At 39.5% G+C, this 20,802-nt stretch overlaps 5 protein-coding genes and 1 long non-coding RNA gene across 8 annotated transcripts in view; 3 read left to right on the top strand and 3 right to left on the bottom strand.

The window, feature by feature from the left end:
- Positions 1–4,407, top strand: part of LOC134228067 (juvenile hormone esterase) — a 121,750-nt gene extending 117,343 nt beyond the window's left edge. For all 3 annotated transcript variants that reach the window (XM_062709853.1, XM_062709859.1, XM_062709844.1), the window contains exon 8: positions 3,640–4,407. In XM_062709853.1, coding sequence (XP_062565837.1) covers positions 3,640–3,829 — 190 coding nt within the window. In that variant the 3' untranslated portion in view covers positions 3,830–4,407. The remainder of the gene's footprint in view (positions 1–3,639) is intronic.
- Positions 576–1,662, bottom strand: LOC134228089 (uncharacterized). The gene is made up of 3 exons (XR_009983832.1): positions 1,355–1,662; positions 1,045–1,293; positions 576–978 (listed from the first exon to the last, which is right to left on the bottom strand). It is a non-coding gene; the product is annotated as an uncharacterized LOC134228089 (long non-coding RNA).
- Positions 4,408–4,598: 191 nt separating the features above from the next.
- Positions 4,599–10,363, bottom strand: LOC134228061 (wolframin). Its single transcript, XM_062709833.1, has 3 exons — positions 10,098–10,363; positions 8,553–10,009; positions 4,599–6,038 (listed from the first exon to the last, which is right to left on the bottom strand). The coding sequence occupies exons 1-3, from the start codon at positions 10,195–10,197 to the stop codon at positions 4,863–4,865; spliced, it is 2,733 nt and encodes a 910-aa protein (XP_062565817.1). The 5' UTR covers positions 10,198–10,363; the 3' UTR covers positions 4,599–4,862.
- A 4,209-nt stretch (positions 10,364–14,572) lies between these two features.
- LOC134221268 (GDP-fucose transporter 1) lies at positions 14,573–15,965 on the top strand. Its single transcript, XM_062700498.1, has 2 exons — positions 14,573–14,882; positions 14,944–15,965. The coding sequence occupies exons 1-2, from the start codon at positions 14,803–14,805 to the stop codon at positions 15,869–15,871; spliced, it is 1,008 nt and encodes a 335-aa protein (XP_062556482.1). The 5' UTR covers positions 14,573–14,802; the 3' UTR covers positions 15,872–15,965.
- On the bottom strand, positions 15,867–17,490 carry LOC134221360 (TBC1 domain family member 7). The gene is made up of 4 exons (XM_062700579.1): positions 17,214–17,490; positions 16,836–17,020; positions 16,360–16,764; positions 15,867–16,107 (listed from the first exon to the last, which is right to left on the bottom strand). The coding sequence occupies exons 1-4, from the start codon at positions 17,398–17,400 to the stop codon at positions 15,991–15,993; spliced, it is 894 nt and encodes a 297-aa protein (XP_062556563.1). The 5' UTR covers positions 17,401–17,490; the 3' UTR covers positions 15,867–15,990.
- Positions 17,491–18,000: 510 nt separating this feature from the next.
- Positions 18,001–19,848, top strand: LOC134221183 (DNA-directed RNA polymerase III subunit RPC3). The gene is made up of 2 exons (XM_062700409.1): positions 18,001–18,331; positions 18,392–19,848. The coding sequence occupies exons 1-2, from the start codon at positions 18,185–18,187 to the stop codon at positions 19,766–19,768; spliced, it is 1,524 nt and encodes a 507-aa protein (XP_062556393.1). The 5' UTR covers positions 18,001–18,184; the 3' UTR covers positions 19,769–19,848.
- The last annotated feature ends 954 nt before the right edge of the window (positions 19,849–20,802 follow it).

Genomic DNA, 20,802 nt, shown 5'->3' with positions numbered 1-20,802 from the left:
TTGTACGGTCATCATGCTCATGCTCATGCTCATGCTCATAAATTCTGTATTCCGGTGGAATTCCTGGAGAAATTCTTTGAAATTTTCACAAGAAATTATTCGAAACAATTCACGGAAAATTTTATGGAATTTACACAAGAAATTCGAAGATTTTTCGTGAAATTTTCAGGAATGTTTACTGGCAATTCTGCGGAATTTCCACGGAATATTCTTATTCCTAAAAATTATGGGAAACAGCACGAAATTATTTGAATTATTGCAGGGAATTCTGCAGAACTTATAAAGAAGTTCGTGAAGATTTTCTTGGAGTAAATAATGGTGGAATTTTGGGATCAATTCCTGGCAAAATTTATGGTGGAATTCCTGAAGACACTGCCGAAGAAGTTACTGGAGGCATTCCTAAAGAATCCCTGATAGAATTGCGGATAGAATGCCAGGAGCAATTGTCGAAGGAATTCCTGGAGAAAGCTTGCATAATGATTTTTCTGCCTATTTTATAATAAATATTATTTCAGAGAGGATTTGTTTAGAAATTCAGATGCATGGTTCTAGTTTTCTTAAACTTATGGAAGAATGCAGGATTTTTATAATAATTGTTATAGCCGATTTTATATTCTTTCTGAATACTAAGTTCGTTAATATTTTTCTTACTTTATTTAAAAATATCTGATGAGCAATAAATCACGCATTTTTAAATCCATTATTGTTTCGATTTGGTTTCATGTGTTAATATTCATGTGTTTTTATAAAACTACTATAAAACTACGATTTAGAAGACCAAAAAAGTTCGCCCCCCTTCTCGAAATCCTGGCTACGCCCATGCGCTGAATAAAGAGATTTATGCTTGTCTTCCGCCTGTCCAAACTGTTGGAGTCAACATTGACATGGGCCTGTGTACATTGCTGCCATTCTAAATAATCCAAGTCTCCTTCAGTGAACTCTACGGTTTCTTCCTCCAAGTAATGACATGATGTTGTTCTGAATATAAAGTAAAAAGAATATTTTGTTGAAATAGATAATTTTCACCTGATTTATGTTAATTACCCGACAGGAAGTAATTCGTTATGACGACCTTCATGGAATTTCCTTCATATGTAGGCGTTTGGAACTAACATTAATGTACAATTCAAACTTAGACTAGAATGTATGATTCATGTTTGGCAAACATTACCTCTTTCTTTCTTTGAATACATTGAGAGGAAAGTGATCGGAGCAAATACGTTTGTTCCTTAATGCTTGCGGTCCTTCTGCAGTAAACAGTTGTGTTGCTTCCGAAAAACAACATTTTTACACCTGCGTTATAAAAAGGTTCTGTAAGAAACTTTTGTATATTCAATGGCAAGAAAAAACTTACATTTTTGTGCCAACTGTGAACTGATAAAAGGAAATGCCGTGACCTTGTTGATTGCTGCACCAATAAAATTTACATTTGCGACTCATTTTTCGATTATAATATAGCCAGTCCCAGAAGCGAAACCAGCAGAAGCACAAAACATAAACACAAGTTTAAGAGGTTATGTGCTAGGTTGTTTTATTGACAAACATCGACATGACATAAATATTTTAAGCTCTTTTTAGTGGAATATATTGAACCGTCTAAGAAGAGTTAAGTAACCTCCATTGAATTCCACCAATTATTTCGAAATCTTTGCAGATACGTATTTCGACCACAACAGTCGAGTCACATGCCAAGTGAAGACATTCCACTAAAAAGATCAAAATAATTTTCTTAACAAAACGGCATCCAAGCGGAACGAGCGTAGTACTTTTATAAGTCGAGTAAAGTACGTCGAGATTGAAATACGTATCTGTCAAGATACAATTAAGTGGTGGAATTCAATGGGATTGTACAAACTCGTCTTATGACAAGTGAAGACATTCCACTAAAAAGCTCAAAATAATTTTCTTAACTTAATCGAGTATATAATCTATAGAGGAAGATTGTCGCTGTCGTCACTGGTGAAACATCTTTTGCTGGCAAGGGTAGGGCACTAAATGTCAATGAAGAAAACATCAGTACGTTTAGACAGATATGTACCCAACATGTTTCGGAACGAGAACAAAGGGAACCGTCATTTTGGAATAGTCTTCCGTTTTGTGAAATCGAAAACCCCATGCAATAAGAGTATTGCCGGAATAGATTGGATGAGAAGGACCAGGAATTTGGTGATTGGCACCATTTTGGAATTCAATATGGCCGACTTACGATTTGCTAAAATGGCTGCAAATCCAAGCAACGTGCCCAACTAAAAATTTTAATTCTGTGAGCTTCATCTTTTAGGCGCAAGCTGTATAATATTCGAATAAAAGCAGCCAATCTATACACATAAAAATGAATTTCTGTCTGTCTGAACCTTATAGACTCCGAAACTACTGAACCGATTGGTGTGAAAATTTGTATGTACAGGTTTTTGGGGCCGAGGAAGGTTCTTAACCCATCCCCCTCTCGAAACCCATCCCCCTTTTGGAAAGGGGGGCCCCCATACAAATGAAACACAAATTTGTGCATAACTCGAGAACTAATCCGAGAATAAATCAATTTTAGGCGAAACGAAGTTCGTCGGGTCTGCTAGTGCTGAATAAAAAATAACCCACTCCAAATTATCTCTTATAGTCTATCAGATTATAATAATAAAAATAATAAATATCATAAAGAATAACTTGAGGTAAATCCCCATACATTCAATTTTCTTCCTCCACTTTAACACGATATATGTAATGATAAATGGCTATTGGACTTCAACTCGACTGTCTATATCTATAAGCACTCACAAGCTGACTATTGTGTCGAATATATTTCACATTTTATCGCTCTAGAGCTCTTTTTTGTTGCTTATTATTTAGAAACTTCTTCACTTCACTTTGTCTCTTGTTATTGTACTATGTGCTAAAAGCAGCATTTATGACTCTTTCTAAATGTTTATACGTTGTAAATAGCGTTAGTTAAACAAACTACTGAACAATATAATATGTGCAATTTTTTATTCGAAAGTGTCTGGTGTCTGGTGCTCAGTACTGGATCAATCGATTTCGCTGCATTTTTTCATATAAGTTTTTCATCCACACATTCAAAAGTTATAGGGATTTTACGAAAAGATATTTTTAGAGCAAAAACTGATTTTAAGACACTTTTTGAAAGTTACGTCCTGCTAAAAGTTGATAAATAATTGTACAGACAAAACCCAAAAAACTAACAAGTAGCATTGTTTTCGTCTATTATATATCTACCTACATATACAATAATCGCCGTATAATAAACTTCTGCTGCAATCCACAATCTGCGACAAGACTGAGCTTAATTGGGTATTTCATCGTGCGATATGACTTCGACGGCACCGACGTATAAAATATGTTATGCTATATTGCTATGCATAACATAGCATAACTGCATAGTGTGCTTCATCTGTTCAGGTGCAACGTCGACCCTGGCATTTGCTTTTTGTTTCATCTTCCGAAGCATTGAAAAACTTCTCATCGATCTCAGCGTTAATTACCAGCGGTTTGATGCGGAGCTAAACAAAAGAAAATCTCGTATCACATTCGTCTGCCTCTTACAAACATTTCTTATCTTGTTATATGATTAAATCATTTTTAATGCCATCAATATATTAATGTACTATTAATTCTGGCCAATTTCAGCAACCCAACCCCGTACGGTGAGGAAGACGCACTAAACGGCACACGTTGGCCCTCCGTTATACCGCACACAATGGATGAGCTGCCTTACCTGGAGATCACGTCCACGTTGGCGGCACGCATCAATCCCGAAGCGGAAAGGCTTCGCTTCTGGGATGAAACCTTCGCAAAGTACAACGGTGGGCTATTTTAGCGTTCCCAGTAGACCAAGTGCGATAGTAGAGTACCTAAGGATCTATACCTACCATGTTAAGTAGTAGCTCGAAACCTTTCGGATCGAGTTCTGTTGAACTGCTTTTAGTAGCGGCACCGGCTGTCCGTTGAAGGTCTCTTGATTATTAAGGGAACCTGCACAGCTTAAAGTACGCTTTCTATTGTTACTTAGTTTGAAACCTATGTCAGATACAGTCACTCCACAATTATGAAAAAAGTTAAGCTGAACTAATTAAACAATCGTGAAATAACGAGGGCCGGACAAAATTCTAAAATGTCCGGTGGAAATACTTTTCGAAAACATTTCGACTTCTACAGGTAGAAAAGAACGCACAGAACAAAACTGAGTGATCTAATGGAAGATAATTTGTAAGCCATCATAACTGCCATTTTTTCATAAATGTGAAGTGACTGTAGTAGCCCCATTGTGCTTCTAAAATAACGTTATGTTTAAAAAGCATAGTTTTAGGCGTAATCGAATTTGACTGACTGACTGACGAATTCTTATAAGTATTCTATAGAATACACGAAGTTTAATATATGTTGTACAATAAATAATTATCAGGTTCTCTTTTTTATCCGAAAAAAATACATCGTTTTCTTTCTTAAATGATTTGAAAATCTACTGTTTTATAGACATCCATTATTGTATTCGGTTTCAATATCATACATAACTACAGTTAGATTCTATGGCAAGGTAGACAGAATTAAAACAGTAGACAAAATTAGATCATAAAAAAGTGAAAGGCTGCTATAATAAATAGTTATTGATTTATTTCTATATTATGTGTTAACTCTTGCTCACAGCATTTCTTGCATGTCGAATGCTCATAAAAATTAAAGTTATCACTCGTAAATGCAATCCTTTTTCTCGCATGCTAAATCTAACTTAATTGCTTAAAATAAATCAGTATGAAACTCTCAGTACGACATGGATGGGTTAAACTCACCTAAAACTTAACATCAAATGATAGTTATGCCAATCGCCGCAGCAAAAGACGAGAAAACTCAGATTATTTGAAGATCACCAACGGGTTGAACATTACGTTCAAGAGATACTTGATCCCACGCAGCAAATCACGCATCCGCGCATTCACCTTCAATCCCTCGGACATGTGCATCGCCGACAGATCGCGATTCTGACAGTTTATGCAGCCAATCGAAAGCAGTTCAATCAGCGGATTCTTCCGCCCCAAGCGCATATTACTCCGATCAGATCGACTGCTCGTTCCTGAACCATCGCCCAAATCCATGTGCAAATCGTTATCGAAGTTGCCACTGTCGGAAGGATCGCCGGTCCCGTGACCGTGCACCGGTGATGTTGGCTTCAGGAAGTTGCGCAGTATTCCTATAAACCAAATCCGGTCGCTGTTGTTCAAACCTTGGGTGAAGTTGCCGAACGCGTGTTGCGCCTTCAGGACGATCTCCGCTGGTTTCGACAGAAGTCCCAACGACGGCATGCGTACTTTGAGTTCGTACTCGTAGGTGGTCCATTTGTCCAAGTGGCAGCGAGACTGCTGTTGCATGAAGCTCTTCATCTCTTCGCAGTGTTGAGGGTCCTCAACTGGGCCACACTCAGGCTCAACACGTTCACCGTAGAAACACGCGACACGATCTGTTAGAAATTTTGGTACATAACTTTGGATGAAATCCGCTCGCCAATTTTTTCGACTGACTATTTCCAGATCGACTACATTGCCCTCCCAACGTACGGCAGTACCGTCCAGATGAGCGCACCTTAGCTGGGTTTTTATTTTGTTCCCCAAACGATCCCAAGCCGGCTGATGGCAAAATTTGTAGTAAGATTCCCAGCTTAGGCTGTTCGGTGGCATGTTTTGACTTTCGGCTCCACCTGGTGAGGAAATGGTACTCGATTCGTACAGTCCCGCTTCCGCGGCATGGAGCGTTTCAAAGTTGGACATCATGTGGGGCAGGGTTAGGAAAACGGTCGCCACAACACAAATCGATATCTGCAGGAACGTGATATACTTCTCGGTTCGTCTCGATGCTGCCATGTAGAACGAAATGAGGATCGCTACAATACCTGCACTTATTGATGACCACAAGCGAACCGTGGAATCGGTAAGTGAGAGCCACTCGATTGCAGCAAACACCGGGATCAGAAGAGTCACTATGCCAAACAGAGGCAGAAAGAGCAGCAATCCCGAAAGCCCTAACGCGCCACGAACCTGAAACGAATAGATGTTACTTTTAAAACAATTGAATATCATGATCTGAATAATTCAAAAGAGTGTTCACTAAAACTCAATGTGGTTAAAATTTATAAAAGTTACTATTTGTTTTGAAATTGAATATGGTAGACTAAACTATCGTTGTACAGTCCCAATAAGATAATGTAACGAATTTATCAGAAAAGAAGTTTACGTTTCTTCCTATCCTACCATTAGCCTTTTTGCAAAATTGCTCCATTTGGCATCGAATGGCAAACAAGAAAAAAATCGAATTTTGATCTGAAAACCTTTTTACACGGAACGCATCCCCCGTGTAAAAAATCAAATTTAATATCTCACAGGGATGATTAGGAATATTGAAATTTGGTTTCAAAGGACACACTGTTGGCTGTAGGAGCACGAAAGGATATAGGAAGGCTTGTGTTAAAATAATCGTTCTACGTGACCCCTTCGACCACGTGAAGGATACAAAGACGGAATGGACAAAACTTGTGGCAGCGTTCGAAAACACCGGTCGAACCTGACGTGGATCTCAGGGCGTGGTAGCCTGAGGTAGCTTATCACCACCACGTCAGTTTCGTGCGAATCCGTCGGCATGTATGTGTTGAATAGGGTGCCAATGGAATGTATGGGAAAAAAATTGCCATCGAATTTCAAAAAACGACATTGCTCACAAGTTTCATTACCCGAAAATATGACCTCATGCAAAATTTGAGCCCAATCGGATATGATTTAGGGGTGCCTAAGATTCATCAAAGTTTTGAAAAGTTTTAATGAAATTTCTTGAATTACTTTTCAAACTCCTTTACTTATTTATTTTACAAATCAAGATTTCACTTAAGATCATTTCACAAAAGTTTTTTTTTACGTCGATCTTTTTCAATGTAAATCAAAACCGCGTTGTTAAAAAAACCGACGTGAAAAATCGTGTTATTTCTAAAATCCGATAAAAAAATTCCGTTAAAAAAAGTCCAAAGTCCCGCAATGACATGAATCGTGTTTCTACATTATCAGTTTTCCTGAATTGAATTGAATTCATGCGGTACCGCGTAATGATAACGGCGTAAAAATAAACCTCAATGTAATAAACATTGCCTAGCAATCTGACAATTTCCTCCGTAAATCTGATCTCAAAAGTTTTCAAAGTTTCAAAAAATTTGATGGCAAGATTTTGAGCACCCCTAAATCATGTCCGATGGAACTCAAATTCTGCATAGGGGCATATTTTAGGGCTTAGGAAATGTTTGCGTAACGTCCAGTTTAATTAAATTCGATGAAAAATTGTTTTCGCCATATAAGAAAGCCTCAAAACAGTCGATTTTTTTCTTCAAAAAAATAATTCCTTAAGTTTCATGAATTTTGAGTCCTTTGGCATCAAAAACAAAAAAAAAAATTTTCCCCTTGTAAGAAAAAAAAAGATTAATTTTGGGCAACCCTAAATCATGTCCGATATAGCTCAAATTTTTCATAGGGGGATATTTTTGGTTACGAAAACGTTTGTGCATCGTCCGGTGTTAAAATTCGATGAAAAAATCCCCGCACGGAGTCTCGGATTGTTCGTAGAACAAGAACGATTCAAAATTACAGGCGCGGCATCGTTCAATTTGCATCTGACGAACTCGTAAAGGTTCAATTTTGATACCAATGAACGTATCAAAACCGCTACAGTGATCGTTCGCTAATTAGGGCACGACCTTACCCCAACTAGCGAATGCCTGAAATAGAAGAATGGTTAGTAATAAAGAAAATACTGATGTGTGAATTTCCTTGTTATTTAAAAATAAACAACCTTAAAATCTCCGTTGGTAACGGGAAAGATCATAACTCTACTCCATGGCTACCAAGATATTAAGGGGATTCACTTGACGGCGTAGGTTGCTGCGTATCTGATTATAGAAATGTTTCACAATCAATCACAAGGGACATATTTCAAATCGCCTATGAAACATTTCTATAAACAGATACACAGCAAACTACGCCGGTAAGTGAATCCCCCTAATTATTTTAAATTAAGTTCATAGCATATGTCAAATTCGATTCACCCTTTTTAATTTGAAAGGATACAGTTCACGGAATAGTTCCGTTTTCCGGGACTGGATATGAAAATTGGAAATTTCGCGTGGAGAGATATCTGAAGTCCGTTGAGCTATTAGATGCAACAATCATGGACCCACCAGTAGCTGCGGATGAACTAGCAAAGTTTCAAAAAATGGATAACAAGGCAGCGAACGTAATTATTTCCTTCATTCATGATGACCTTCTGGATCTAATACGCGAGAAAACTACGGCAAAGGAAATCTGGACCGTTCTGGAGAATGTGTATGCCAAAAAGTCGGTGTCCTCTCAAACGTTTGTCCCCAGTTACTGGGGTCGTGGGATCAAAGCCCATCGAAGGGGCGGTTACCCTCCAATCTTAATACCCGGCATATAGGCAATTAACTTTGAATGTACCGAAAGTCACAAAGTCTACGTCATTTATAAATGTTTACTTAATATAAAAGAAGCACTTACCAAACCGAACATCGTTGCGGACTGTGAACCGATGATGCAGATCTGCAGCCACGCCAGGGTCACGCAGTGCGGAATCAGATACTGGTAAATTCCGCGCCAGCTATTTCTGCGTGCAATGAAGGTCAGAAACGCTGGGATGATCAGGTACAGCAACGCTCGACAGTTTAAACAGAACTCGATCCCATTTCCAATGACGAACGTTGAGAAGGCTGGAACTTTCAAATCCAAAAACCGCCACCCGGTCGTCACGACCGAATCCATCTCGTACGGATACTTGGCCAGCACGTTTAGCCCGAATGAGAACAGGATCAAATAGTCCGGAAACGGACCCCGCGAGGTGTACATGAATGCTAGCATGGTGACAAAAGTCAACATGAACGCCACCACGGTGATTTCCGAAAATGGTAGCCACTGATCGTTGATGTTAGGCTGGAGCATCATGTTGACGAAGAACGCCACAAAAAAGTACAGATACGGCCGAAGATTGTTGCGAAGAAACTGGTTTTCCGAGTCATCCGTATTGAGATGCTCATCGCCATACCGCAGGAACAATCCCGACCACATACGAAAATCAATGAAATCGTGTTTGGATTTCAGCATTTTGAAGCTGCACAAAACCATCACAATCAAACTCACATAAAACGCTGTTACGGGCACCAATGTGAACAAGTTTTCACTCGCAAATAGTGAGTAAGCGACCAAAAGTAGGACTAGTTGTAGTCCATTGAATCCGGAACCAGGAAATCCTGCAATCATTGCTAACAATCGGTGGTACAACAGCGAGAAAAACATTATCGGATGGAAAAACGGCCTGTGGAAGCAAGGCACGTGGTCCAAGCTCTGAGGGTTTGGCACGGATAGCGTTAAAGCATTGCTGACCAAAGGTAACCTTCCGTTAGAATAGTTCACAGCCGCTGACAACAGATTGGCCTCCGAAATATGATTGACCGGATGAAATTGCCCAGAGCTTCGATTCAGACGGCTACCACTAAATGAACCATTTCTGTCAGGACTAGCTTGAACTCGATCCTCCCCTGCTTCCGCCCCATCCGGTCGTGTACGTTTTCGCTTCTTATCCAGCTTGTAAATCTCGCGCATACGTTTTTCGAGCTGTGCCGCTGTTACGTACTCCTCACCATTGGATAAAGAGGCGAACAGCTCCTGTGCCGCACGCCGTGCAGATCGTTCTCCGGGACTCATCGCCAAGCAACTTCTCACATCTTCCTCGTTAGCTTCGTTGATTCCGCGCCCGCTCCGGTAGCAATCGTTGAGCAAACCAATCGCTTGCTCGTGACCTTGCTGAGCGGCCCGAAGCAACCAGTGCACACCTTGAGCATGATTGTGAGCCGGATCGGTTTCAGCGTTTTCTTCCAATAGCTGTTTCGCCAACGTGTACTGAACTTCCGAGCACCCGTCCTCGGCGAAATGGTACTTTAGATTCCGCAAGGATTTTTTATCTGCAATGAAAGTCAATTACACAAATCAATCAACATTGACGCCGAAATCGGAGATGAATATGAGATCATCGCCGAGAAACTCGTTTACCTTCAAGATTCCACTTCTTTCGAACCGAGGCGGGGTTGTTATTGGAGGCGCCCGAGAAAGAACCATCTCCGATCGGTGGACGATTGGCCCAGCTTGCCATGGCTTTAATGGTATAGATCTTCCGACTTCAACACTCGTATCCTTCACAATTAGTTAACTTCATAAAATTTTCTGTGTAATTACAATTTTTTATTCGAAAGTTCCAGCACAGAAAAAATCCAAGCGTGAAAAATCAAAAATCGAAAACATTCAGTTAACTGTCAATCCGTGTTTTGGTATGATGATGATGGTTGTTTTCAAGACAAAATTTTCAAAACGACTTATCTGCTTTTGTAAACAAAGATTCAAACGACGATTTGACGAATCTGATAGCTATCCCACGCAAACCAACACCATCAACAGGTAGCGGAATCCTTCATCTACCTATTGATGGTGTTGGTTTGCGTGGGAGAGCTATCAGATTCGTCAAATCGTCGTTTGAATCTTTGTTTACAAAAGCAGATGAGTCGTTTTGAAAATTTTGTCTTGTTTTATTCTGATGACCAGGGATGCCAGTGAATATTTTCAAATGTCTTCACAGTCGTTTAAATATGTCTTCAAATGTCTTCAATATAAAAATTATGATTACCCGCATAATTACAAACTGTACATGGATATTTTCCCGTGCGGTCGACAACAGTATCCTTTACTGTTGACAACTGTAAATGAACAATCTCATATAAAGTTTTAACAGTTTGTGGTACGGTTATTTGACAAATAACATTATGTTGAATGGGTTGTTAAGTTATGTCACCATAAAAATCGTCTGTTTTCGCGTGCAAAATTTTCGCTCAACAGTATGATAAAATGTTGACATATAATGCAGGAAATAAAGAACATTTTAGAGACAGCATGTTATATGCTGACATTTAGTGATGATGTCGAGCAGTTATGGTTGAATCGATCTAAAAGTATTCGATAACCGCAACGTAAACTGTGAAGCTATATCTTACATCGTAATAATGATTCTGACCATATAACATGTTGTTTTTTATTATGCGGGTATTAGCGAGAAATTTCAAAATCCAATAGGTTTGTAAATTCAATCATGTCCTTGTTTTAAAGATGAGGAATAATGTTTATTTTTTTAAACATTCAAATTGATAAAATTCAAGGGAATATTCTATAAAATTTTCATGAAATAGTGTATAACGATTTTCCCCTGGATTTCATACTGAGTCTGGTTAAAATTCCACCGGATTTTTTAACTGAACTTCCTTGTGGAATTCTTCCAAATTTATTTTTAAAGAATACCCTGTAAGGTTTCAAAATTTACCGTGAAATACTTGAAAAACATCCAGACGAAATTTCCCGAAGAATTCCTGTTGGAACACCCAGAAGATTTACAGAAGAAACTTCTGGAGAAATTTTTGAAGGAACTTCTGGAGGAATTGCTTGAGGATTTTCAGAAGGAATTCTTGGAGAAACTTAAGAAGGAATTCCTATAGGAACTTCGGGATGAATTCCGGAGGGAGTTTTTGGAGAAATTTCTGAACGATATTCCTTAGGAATTACTGAAGGAATATCCGATGGAATTCCTGAAGAAATTTCTAGAGAAACATCCGGAGGAATTCTTGGAAGTAGTTATGGATGAATTCTAGGAGGAGCTTCTTGAGAAATAGCTGCAGAAACATCCGAAAGAAACCCTGGAGGAAATACCAGAGAAATTCCGTAGTCATATAGAATCTTTCGGTATCACTCTTGGAGAATCTTCCAGACGAATTCCTGGAGAAACTTCCGAAGGAATTTCTGGGGAAACTTCCGGAGGGATCAGTGGAGGAGCTTAAGCGGGAATTTTTGAAAATTCTGGGGGAACTTTCGGAAGAATTTCTGGAAGAACTTCCGGAGGAATTCCTGAAAGAACTGCTGGAGGAATTCGTGGAGGAACTACCGGAGTAGTTAAGGAGGATCTTCCGAAGGAATTCTTGGATGTTCTTTCGCTGGAATTCTCGGACGACCTTACAGCTCCTAGAAGAAATTCCAAAGGTATTCCTGGAGGATTTTTCGGAGAAATTCCTGAAACTTACGGACAAATTCGTGTAGGAAATTTGGGTGGAATTTCAGAAACAACACTAGAACGATTTTTTGGAGACATTTATAAAGGAATTCTCAGATAAAATACTGGAAGAATGTCCAAAGATATTTCTTGAAGAATTACCAAAGGAATTTAGCGAAGGTGTGTGTTTCCTCCGGATTTCTTTTACGAACATTTTCCTGTAGTAATTTACCATGGAAGATCTGAGAAATATCTATTTAACACCAAAACAATTTTTAAGAAAATTATTTTGAGCTTTTTAGTGGAATGGCAAAACAATTTCAATTGTCGACATTCGTAAGAATTTTCTATGAGAATAAATTGCGGCAAATTTCTTGTGGAAATCAAAAGGGATTTTTTGTGGGAGCTCAGTAAAACTTGTGGAAATTAAGAAGAATTTCCCGTTTAATATTTGGAGTATTTCCTTTATTTCTTTTTAACGGAAATTATTATAAACTAGCAGACCCGACGAACTTCGTTTCGCTTAGATCTCGAGATATGAAGAAATTGGTCTTTCATTTGTATGGGAGCCCCCCTTTCCAAAGCGAGGAGGGGTCTCGAACCATCTTAAGAACCTTTCCCGGCCCCAAAACCTCTGCATACAAATTTTCACGTCGATCGGTTCAGTAGTTTCCGAGTCTATAAGGTTCAGACAGACAGAAATTCATTTTTATGTATATAGATTTCCACGATAATTTTAACTGAATTTTCAATTTCAATTCCTCATCGGAAATTCTCTTTATAAAATTCACGAAAAATTCTTTTAAATTTTCACTGAAAAGTCTTTCAAAAATCTACGGGAAATTCAAAGAGTTTCCCGGCGGATTAAATATCCGGAATGTGGAATGATGGTATGCATATGCCATTCAGAATGAAATTAGAAAAAAACTGGTTCTAGCTCAAAGGTTGAATAGATTAAATCTAGTCATAGAAGAATTTAGTCTATGTTTGCCGCAAATTAGATAGGTCATTGCGTTCCGAAATGATCGAAATACCTTTTTAAAGACGCCGCCAAGAAAAATACAAACGAATGCTACCATCGGGATTTCTTTCACCAGCGCACAGCTCATAGTTAAGTGTATGAGATCTTAAATGCGTTGCAGTTATCAACCGGCTAGTGTGAATGTTTTTTATGTTTGATTAGAATCTATCGCTCGAGACAAAGACTATTATAAGTTTTGTAATATTTATATACCTAGTTTACATAAAGGTCGCGGAATTCATAAGCTTATAAGTAATGAAATTGTATTTTCTATTCGCTGGCTTATTGATTGTCTTCAAGTGTCTTCAAATAAGTAGATAAGTCTTCAAATATTTTGAAAAGTCTTCAAAATGTCTTCACGTAATAAATGTCTTCACAGAGATTCAAATGTCTTCAAATTGAAGACATGTCTTCAAATCTGGCATCTCTGCTGATGACGGTTCTCAGATGATGAATGATCCACGAGACTGACACTTGTATACCTCCACCACGGTTCATTTCGTAGCCAACATAGAAAATTCCGCACTGACAGCCATAAGAAGAATCATGGGAAAGAAAGAGATAGGTGCGTTCCACACTGACAGTTCCATAAACGACAAGTAGAAGAAACGAGACTGCATCTACACTACGAAAACACTACCAAAACATCAGACCCCTGGAATGATCCATTTCAAGCTCATCGCAATAAAGGTCATTGCGCGCGACAAACCTAACCTCACTATTTTGACAGGTACTTGTCCTGTTGTTTACGTTTCGGACTTCGAATTTTTTTGATCCAAATTAAATCTGCGTATTTCACGATGTTGAAGACATTCCGTACATTCCGCATTCAAATATTGGTAATTATCGATAAGCTATAGGTAATTAACGATCAGAAAATCCAAATAATGATAGAAGTATCTCAAAATTAAAATAAAGTCGTCTGTAAACAACAGGACCAGTACCTGTCAAAAGTCGTGTGTGACGTCACTGTGCAATGGAGTATACAATAAGGAAGATCCATAAAGTACGTCACGCAAAATTGCCAATTTTCAACCCCTCCCCTTCGTCACACTTTTGTATTAAACCTCTAAGAAAATTGTATGAGTCGTCACGCTTCTCAGAACCTCCCTTCCCCTAGGAGCGTGACGTTCTTTGTGGATGGACCCTAAGGAGAGTAAATAACATATGCGGGAAACTGCGAGCTTCTCTCCGTGTAGAACTGTCAATTGACGGAACTAATCAGCTGATCTGAAACATTTCGTCGATACGGTGGAGACCTCTTTGTTATTTACTCAAGACATAAACAATCAACAATCTCAAACCATTTTTTCGCTTGTATATGTTCGATGATGTCTTTGCTACGTCGCTTATCGCTATGGACTAAACCACGATGACGTCACGCGTCGATTTTCAGTAAGAAGAAAACCTCATCTGAGGGCAAAGTTGACAAAAAATGAACATTAACGTGAACATCCGATGAACTAAAAGCTCCGAATTCACTCAAATGTTCATCGGCCCGCAGCGGATGTCATTTTTTCGAGCGAAAAGAAGAAGAATCGTGGAAAAAGAAGACGCTTGTGGTTAAGTCCATAGCAGTCGATTGCCTCAGTATTATTCATCAGCTGTACAACTATATCCGGCCCGGCTAAATCGGTGAAACTAGAATCATGTATCAACCCCTGGAAACCGACAAGGAAAACCTTTTTACAAAGTATCTACGGATACTGGCGGTGGTCGCTGCATACTGGTAAGTACATAAGTTTTTCGGACTTTATGTGCAGAATAGCAATGTTATTACTTGGTTTTAGGGTGATCTCTATCCTGACCGTGTTCGTGAACAAAGCTCTGTTGAGTGGTTTGGATTTGGATGCTCCACTGTTCGTAACGTGGTTCCAGGTGTTGACCTCGTCGAGCATTTGCTTTGTAATGAGCGCACTTAGCCGTAGGTATCCCAAGGTGTTCAGCGTTCCAGATGGGAACCCATTGAGCAAAGAAGTAATACGGAAGGTGTTGCCGCTTTCGCTTTTGTTTACTGCGATGATTGCAACGAACAACCTCTGCTTGAAGTACGTCGGTGTGGCATTTTATTATGTTGGCCGGTCGTTGACCACGGTCTTCAATGTGGTCTTAACTTATCTGCTGCTGGCGCAAAAGACCAGCGGAAAGGCAGTGCTGTGTTGTTTACTGATTGTGGTCGGCTTTTGGATCGGTGTCGACCAGGAAAGTTTGACGGAATCGTTTTCACTAATCGGAACGATTTTCGGGGTATTGGGCTCGTTGAGTTTGTCACTTTATTCGATCTACACCAAGCGCACTCTGCAATTTGTCAACCAGGAGGTGTGGCTGTTGAGCTACTACAATAATGTTTATTCGGCCATCATATTCATACCGTTGATGCTGATCAACGGAGAACTTCAGGTCGTGATGGATTACGAACACCTGGCGGAACCTTGGTTTTGGGGTGTGATGACTATTGGAGGAATATGCGGATTCGCAATTGGTTACGTTACAGCACTGCAGATCAAGGTGACATCGCCATTGACGCACAACATTTCCGGAACAGCCAAGGCCTGTGCCCAGACTGTGCTAGCTACAACATGGTTCAGCGAAGTTAAATCAATTCTCTGGTGGACGTCCAATATTGTGGTGCTGGTGGGAAGTGCCCTCTACACTCGGGTGAAGCAGCTCGAAATGGATCAACGTCATCGGGAACACATCAATAGTCAGAAAGTTTGAACAAAATCGTATAATTCCTTACTATTTGTAACTTATAATATTTTAAGCTTTATAACATACTTACGAGTACAGCAATATACGTCCTACTAAATTACATCAGTACTATGAACTGGATGACCTCATATAAGAGTCTTCACTTTGGATTGGAGAATGAATTCGTTGTGGCCTTTATTCTGCTGCCACAGCTCGATTGCCTTATTAACAATCAGGTCGGCTGTTTCTTGCTCATCTTTAATCTGAAAATTGATTTTAAAAACAATTTATGCTAAATGGAACACTCATAAATGAAATTTGTTTTTGTGTGTAGCACTAGTATTGTTATGGTGCAATTCGTAGATTAGACCCCATTTTGAAGAGGGTTGGTTAAAAATTATCAATTATTGCGAGAAATAGTTAATCTTAACTTATTTAGTGCAAAAGGTGTATAACGGGATCGTGACTAATTAGCTAAAGCCTAAATAGGTGGTCTGTAGAAAATATCCACTTACCGTTTCGAAACATTCTAGCAAAGCCTTCAAATTCATACAGCGAAGCACTTTTCCTCGCAGAGTACGTAGTATTTCGATCAACACAAATATCACTATTTTGATTGATCCTCCGCAGATTTTGTCCCATATTCGGATGATGGCCAACTCTGACAGGACACCCGCGAAAAACGACCCGTACCACTTGTCCAGCGGAAGCGCGGGCAATATGTCGCACGATTTCAGGTGAATGTACAAACCGTGGTCCTCTTTTTCCAAAATCGTACCAGTCAAATCCGACAGTTTTCCCATCTCCTCCAGGATCTCCTGACTGTATTCGTGGAATCCTTTGGCCATCCAGTAGATCTCAATATCGTTTTCGAAGATCTGCAGCAACACCTCGGTTATGTTGCTGAAGTAGCTCTCTTGCTGCAGAATACAAGAATACAACAGCTTATGAGCATTATTGGAGAACATTAAGATTTAAACACGATCCTTACATTCAGGTCATATCCCAGACATAGCTGTTTCGTTTCCAATAGCCACATCGCGTGCAAAATCCTCTGCTTTGGAGTTTTATCGTCGACTATTCGCATCACGTGCAAAGCCCGTAGCAGATCCTCGTACACTGCCTCCCGTTGGGTCATGACGTATTTGCACGAATCGGTATAGGCCGGAGTGACACCTTAAACAAGTAATTAGATTTTGAGTACCCATTACAAATTAAGTAGCTAAATACTAAAATTGATATTGTCCAAGCCCAGATCACCCTTTTGTAAATTTCTGTAGGGAAGGTTTATAATTTTTTTATGATTCTCCTACGCGCAAATAATTTGAGAATGGGCCCATTGTTAATATGCCATATAAAGAAAACTTACCTAGCAGGAAGTTCCACAATACATTGCGATGTATATTGGGCACGGTGAACCGAATGCAGAACTGCTTCAACTTAAGTACATTCAGTGGTTTGTCCTTCAGTAGGATCTCTAGAGATTTCCGCTCTTCCACGCTCCTACAGCCCACTTTTTCGTAATAAGTTGAACGGAAATTCCGTTCGTCTGCCATTGTATTTTTTATATTGAAGCACTCAAACTTTGTATGGACATTCAACAAAACAGAAAATAGTAATCCTGCGTGTGACCTTAATATTTGTTTTCATCTGATTACACACGCTCATGTATTTCTACTCACCAGATGAGTAAACTGGTTTCCATCGTTTTAATTGGTTTGTTCCTTCAATTCCATCCTATACTGTTTTCGAAGCAAAAAATATATACTTTTTTAAATTTGACTGTTGAATATAAAGTAAAATTCTGTAAAAGTAAAGAGAATTCCCGAAAATGCGAACTCTTTATAATATAATATTATAATGCCTCAGAAGAAATGTATAAAAAAAAGCCGAGCGTGCATAGGTCTGTTCCCGAAAAGTTTCATAAATGGGAGCGTGCACAAATTACGTAACGCTTTGAGGGGGAGGGGGGGTTGGCCAAAGTGTGACGATCCATACAAAATTTTCAGACGTTTCATACAAAAAGTGTGACATAGGGGGGAGGGGGAGTTGAAAATGCCCAATTTTTGCGTTACGTAATTAATGGATCTTCCCAATCAGCTGCATGCAGCTGAGCTGATAAAGCCGTCAATTGACAGCTTTACTGTCATCAAACTTCTCCGTCGCCGGCTGATCAGTTCAGTGCTCACGCTGTGCATGAGCCAGTAAATATGTGCAGTAAATAAGATTGTTGCTTGCATGTTTGGAAAATTCAAACATCCTATTGAAAACGTGTTTTAATTTGTGTATGCTCGGTTGCTCATCAGATCACCTAAGGATACAGGACCGTTTTATCCCGTAATGTCGATCCAACTAGGTAAGCTGTGTTCCTGCATACTGCAGCAACACTTTGGCGATGTTGTGCGTATGGTGGCGGATGATCTTTTCTCTGCCGTCGCTAAGACCCTTTCGATGGTTATCAAAAGCACTGGACTATCCAAATCTGAGGTATGTTTTTTAATCTGCCACTGATCCGATTCATTCCTAAACATTTAATACCGTTCCCAGGTTTGCAAGGCTCTTGCCATTCTGATGAAATTCGGACTTGCACGCCATCAACCGAACAAGGCCGGCACAGTCACCGAATACATCCTGGACTACGAGAAGGTCTTGATGGTTCTTCGCTATCCCCGATTCGTGCATTTAATCCAGACCAAGTACGGCCCAGAATCAGCCACATTGACGGAGGAACTGCTAAGGGCCGGTTGCCAAACGGCTTCCTATGTAATTCTCAAGGCTACCGCTATTTCCGACGTGAAAGACAAAAACACCGTTACTAAATTTCGCGAAAAATTTGGCGATCTGGTCGCAAAAAATTACTTCATCCGTGCACCGGATTCCAAACCGATCGATGCCACAAACGAACTAGTGATGTTAGATTACGAAAGCCCGAATCTTTTCCAAATGCCAGAACTAGACCTTCGCAAGCTGTTGGATCTCCAGGAAGGTAAATCTACTAAAGCTCCCGATGAAGGCATTCACTGGTTGGTCAATTTGGAAAAGTTTCATCTCGATTTTCGTGATTCGATCATTGTCAATGCCGCAGAACGACTCATCGATCCTAGCGCCGGGGAGTGCCTCAAATACCTCTTTCAACTCATGTACACCCGGACCAAACCGTGGGAAATGGTTTCCAATCCGATTCCAATGGTAGAACTTAAGCAACTCTGTGAGAAAAAGTCTAACAATTTGGAGATGATCAAATTTCTTGATCAGTACGTCGCCGTTATCGAATCGGTAAACTTTGTCAGTAAATTCGGTGACACCGGAGGTGGCCAATACACGGTCAATATGAAGAAAATCCTCGAACAACTCACATGGAGTTGCATCGAGAACATCATCACCGAAAAGTATGGCTCGAAAGCCGCCAGAATTTTTCGGGTGATTCGGATGAAGAAATACATCGAGCAGGAAGACATCCAGAAGGAAGCGATGATCCCTGCAAAGGAAGCCAAACAGCTAACCTACAAGTTATTGGAAGAGAACTTCCTCCAAATTCAGACATTTCGCAAAACGGGCGGCGGAAATGCCGGTGCCCCAAAGTCTTTCTTTCTGTTCTACGTGAACCAGACGCAAATTGTTTCCATGCTGTTGGAAATTTGCTACAAAGCGTTGTACAACTCCATCACCCGCTCGACGCACGACAAGACGGTTAACAAACGACTGATTGAGAAAAGTCAGCGCCTGGACAGCATCGTGGAGGCAATGAAGGACCGCGGTGAGTCGGAGGAGTATATTGCGGAAATACAGGAAACGTTGACGCCGCCGGAGAAGGAGATCCTGCAGAAGGTGAAAATCAGAGTTAAAAGCTTGTACAGTGCGGAGATTGGCATCGATGAAACGATTTTCTTGCTAAAGTTGTATCAACAGTATCAAAGAAAGTAAAGTAGTGCTAACGTTGCACAAATTGAAGTATTTATCCAATCCGTACCTATATCCTTGATATAAATAGATAATAGCATTAATATTCTTGGTTTGTTATACAGTAATATCCCGATTTTATCATCCTATCTGGTGAATTTGGGGGTGATAAAATAGGACATGTGAACATATGAATCAGTTTATTCCTTGGAAAGGCAAAATACATTAACGGAACCCGTATTTTTTGTCGGAAAGGCTTACAATATTCTTGACAAGTACCACTCAGAAATCATTCAACAACAATTTATGGTATTATTTACAAGAATAAAAATAACGATTAAAATTTATTTTTATTTTTGGAATAATATCAGGTCGAAAACGTGATAAAATCGGGCCGAAAACGTGATACAATCGGGGAGTGACAAAATCGGATCAATATTGTATTTTCTTTTTTATTGATGTGAAGATCCTTTTTCCTTATTGAGTTCGCCAAATGGATTTTTTTCAACAGTATAAACGCTTCAGAACATTATCAATAATGTTGTATTCCTTTCAAGCAGGGATCGTAATTCTCACTCATTCTCATGAGCAGGGAATGCTCCCTCGCGCTGAATTTCGCCGAGAAATCAGTTTGCGGGAAAGGAAAAAAGGTGTGATGGGATATAACCATTTCTCCCTCACTACCAGTGCACTGCAGTGCCGAGAAAAGTTGATTTGATATTAAAGCTTGTTAACTCCTTTACCACCCCTACTGTAATATCATCCTTATAAAAATAGTCATCCCTAAACAAACTCTCCAATACATTTTGTATTCTCCACAAAAAAACTGAATAAACGAGTTCTATTTCATCCTACAAGTGAATCGGTCGCGTTTCTCCTCTTTTCCTTTTCGTGCCATCACCAATTGCAAACAGAGTAGCATTTATGGAATAAACAACTTGATCCTTTCATGCAGTTAACCTGGTAGCATGACTATAAAATTCGTTCTCATTGCTATTTTTGTTGATGTTTTAGGTTCGAATCCCATTGGGTCATAATTTTTTTGTAATTCGCGAAGT

Source organism: Armigeres subalbatus, chromosome 1, assembly GCF_024139115.2.
Source record: "Armigeres subalbatus isolate Guangzhou_Male chromosome 1, GZ_Asu_2, whole genome shotgun sequence".
Classification (NCBI taxonomy): Eukaryota; Metazoa; Arthropoda; class Insecta; order Diptera; family Culicidae; genus Armigeres; species Armigeres subalbatus.
The sequence above is the reverse complement of the archived record's forward strand: the minus strand, read 5'-3'. Positions and strand labels throughout refer to the sequence as shown.

Bases quoted from the DNA above. Each gene is read 5' to 3' on its own strand.
- LOC134228061 (XM_062709833.1), bottom strand. From the start codon at position 10,197: ATGGCAAGCTGGGCCAATCGTCCACCGATCGGAGATGGTTCTTTCTCG. The intron at 10,010-10,097 runs GTAAACGAGTTT...CTTTCATTGCAG, and splicing joins AAAGAAGTGGAATCTTGAAG to ATAAAAAATCCTTGCGGAAT. The intron at 6,039-8,552 runs GTAAGTGCTTCT...TATTCGTTTCAG, and splicing joins CCGCAACGATGTTCGGTTTG to GTTCGTGGCGCGTTAGGGCT.
- LOC134221268 (XM_062700498.1), top strand. From the start codon at position 14,803: ATGTATCAACCCCTGGAAACCGACAAGGAAAACCTTTTTACAAAGTAT. The intron at 14,883-14,943 runs GTAAGTACATAA...ACTTGGTTTTAG, and splicing joins GCGGTGGTCGCTGCATACTG to GGTGATCTCTATCCTGACCG.
- LOC134221360 (XM_062700579.1), bottom strand. From the start codon at position 17,400: ATGGCAGACGAACGGAATTTCCGTTCAACTTATTACGAAAAAGTGGGC. The intron at 17,021-17,213 runs GTAAGTTTTCTT...TACTTGTTTAAG, and splicing joins ATTGTGGAACTTCCTGCTAG to GTGTCACTCCGGCCTATACC. The intron at 16,765-16,835 runs GTAAGGATCGTG...TGTATTCTGCAG, and splicing joins GTCTGGGATATGACCTGAAT to CAAGAGAGCTACTTCAGCAA.
- LOC134221183 (XM_062700409.1), top strand. From the start codon at position 18,185: ATGTCGATCCAACTAGGTAAGCTGTGTTCCTGCATACTGCAGCAACAC. The intron at 18,332-18,391 runs GTATGTTTTTTA...TACCGTTCCCAG, and splicing joins CTGGACTATCCAAATCTGAG to GTTTGCAAGGCTCTTGCCAT.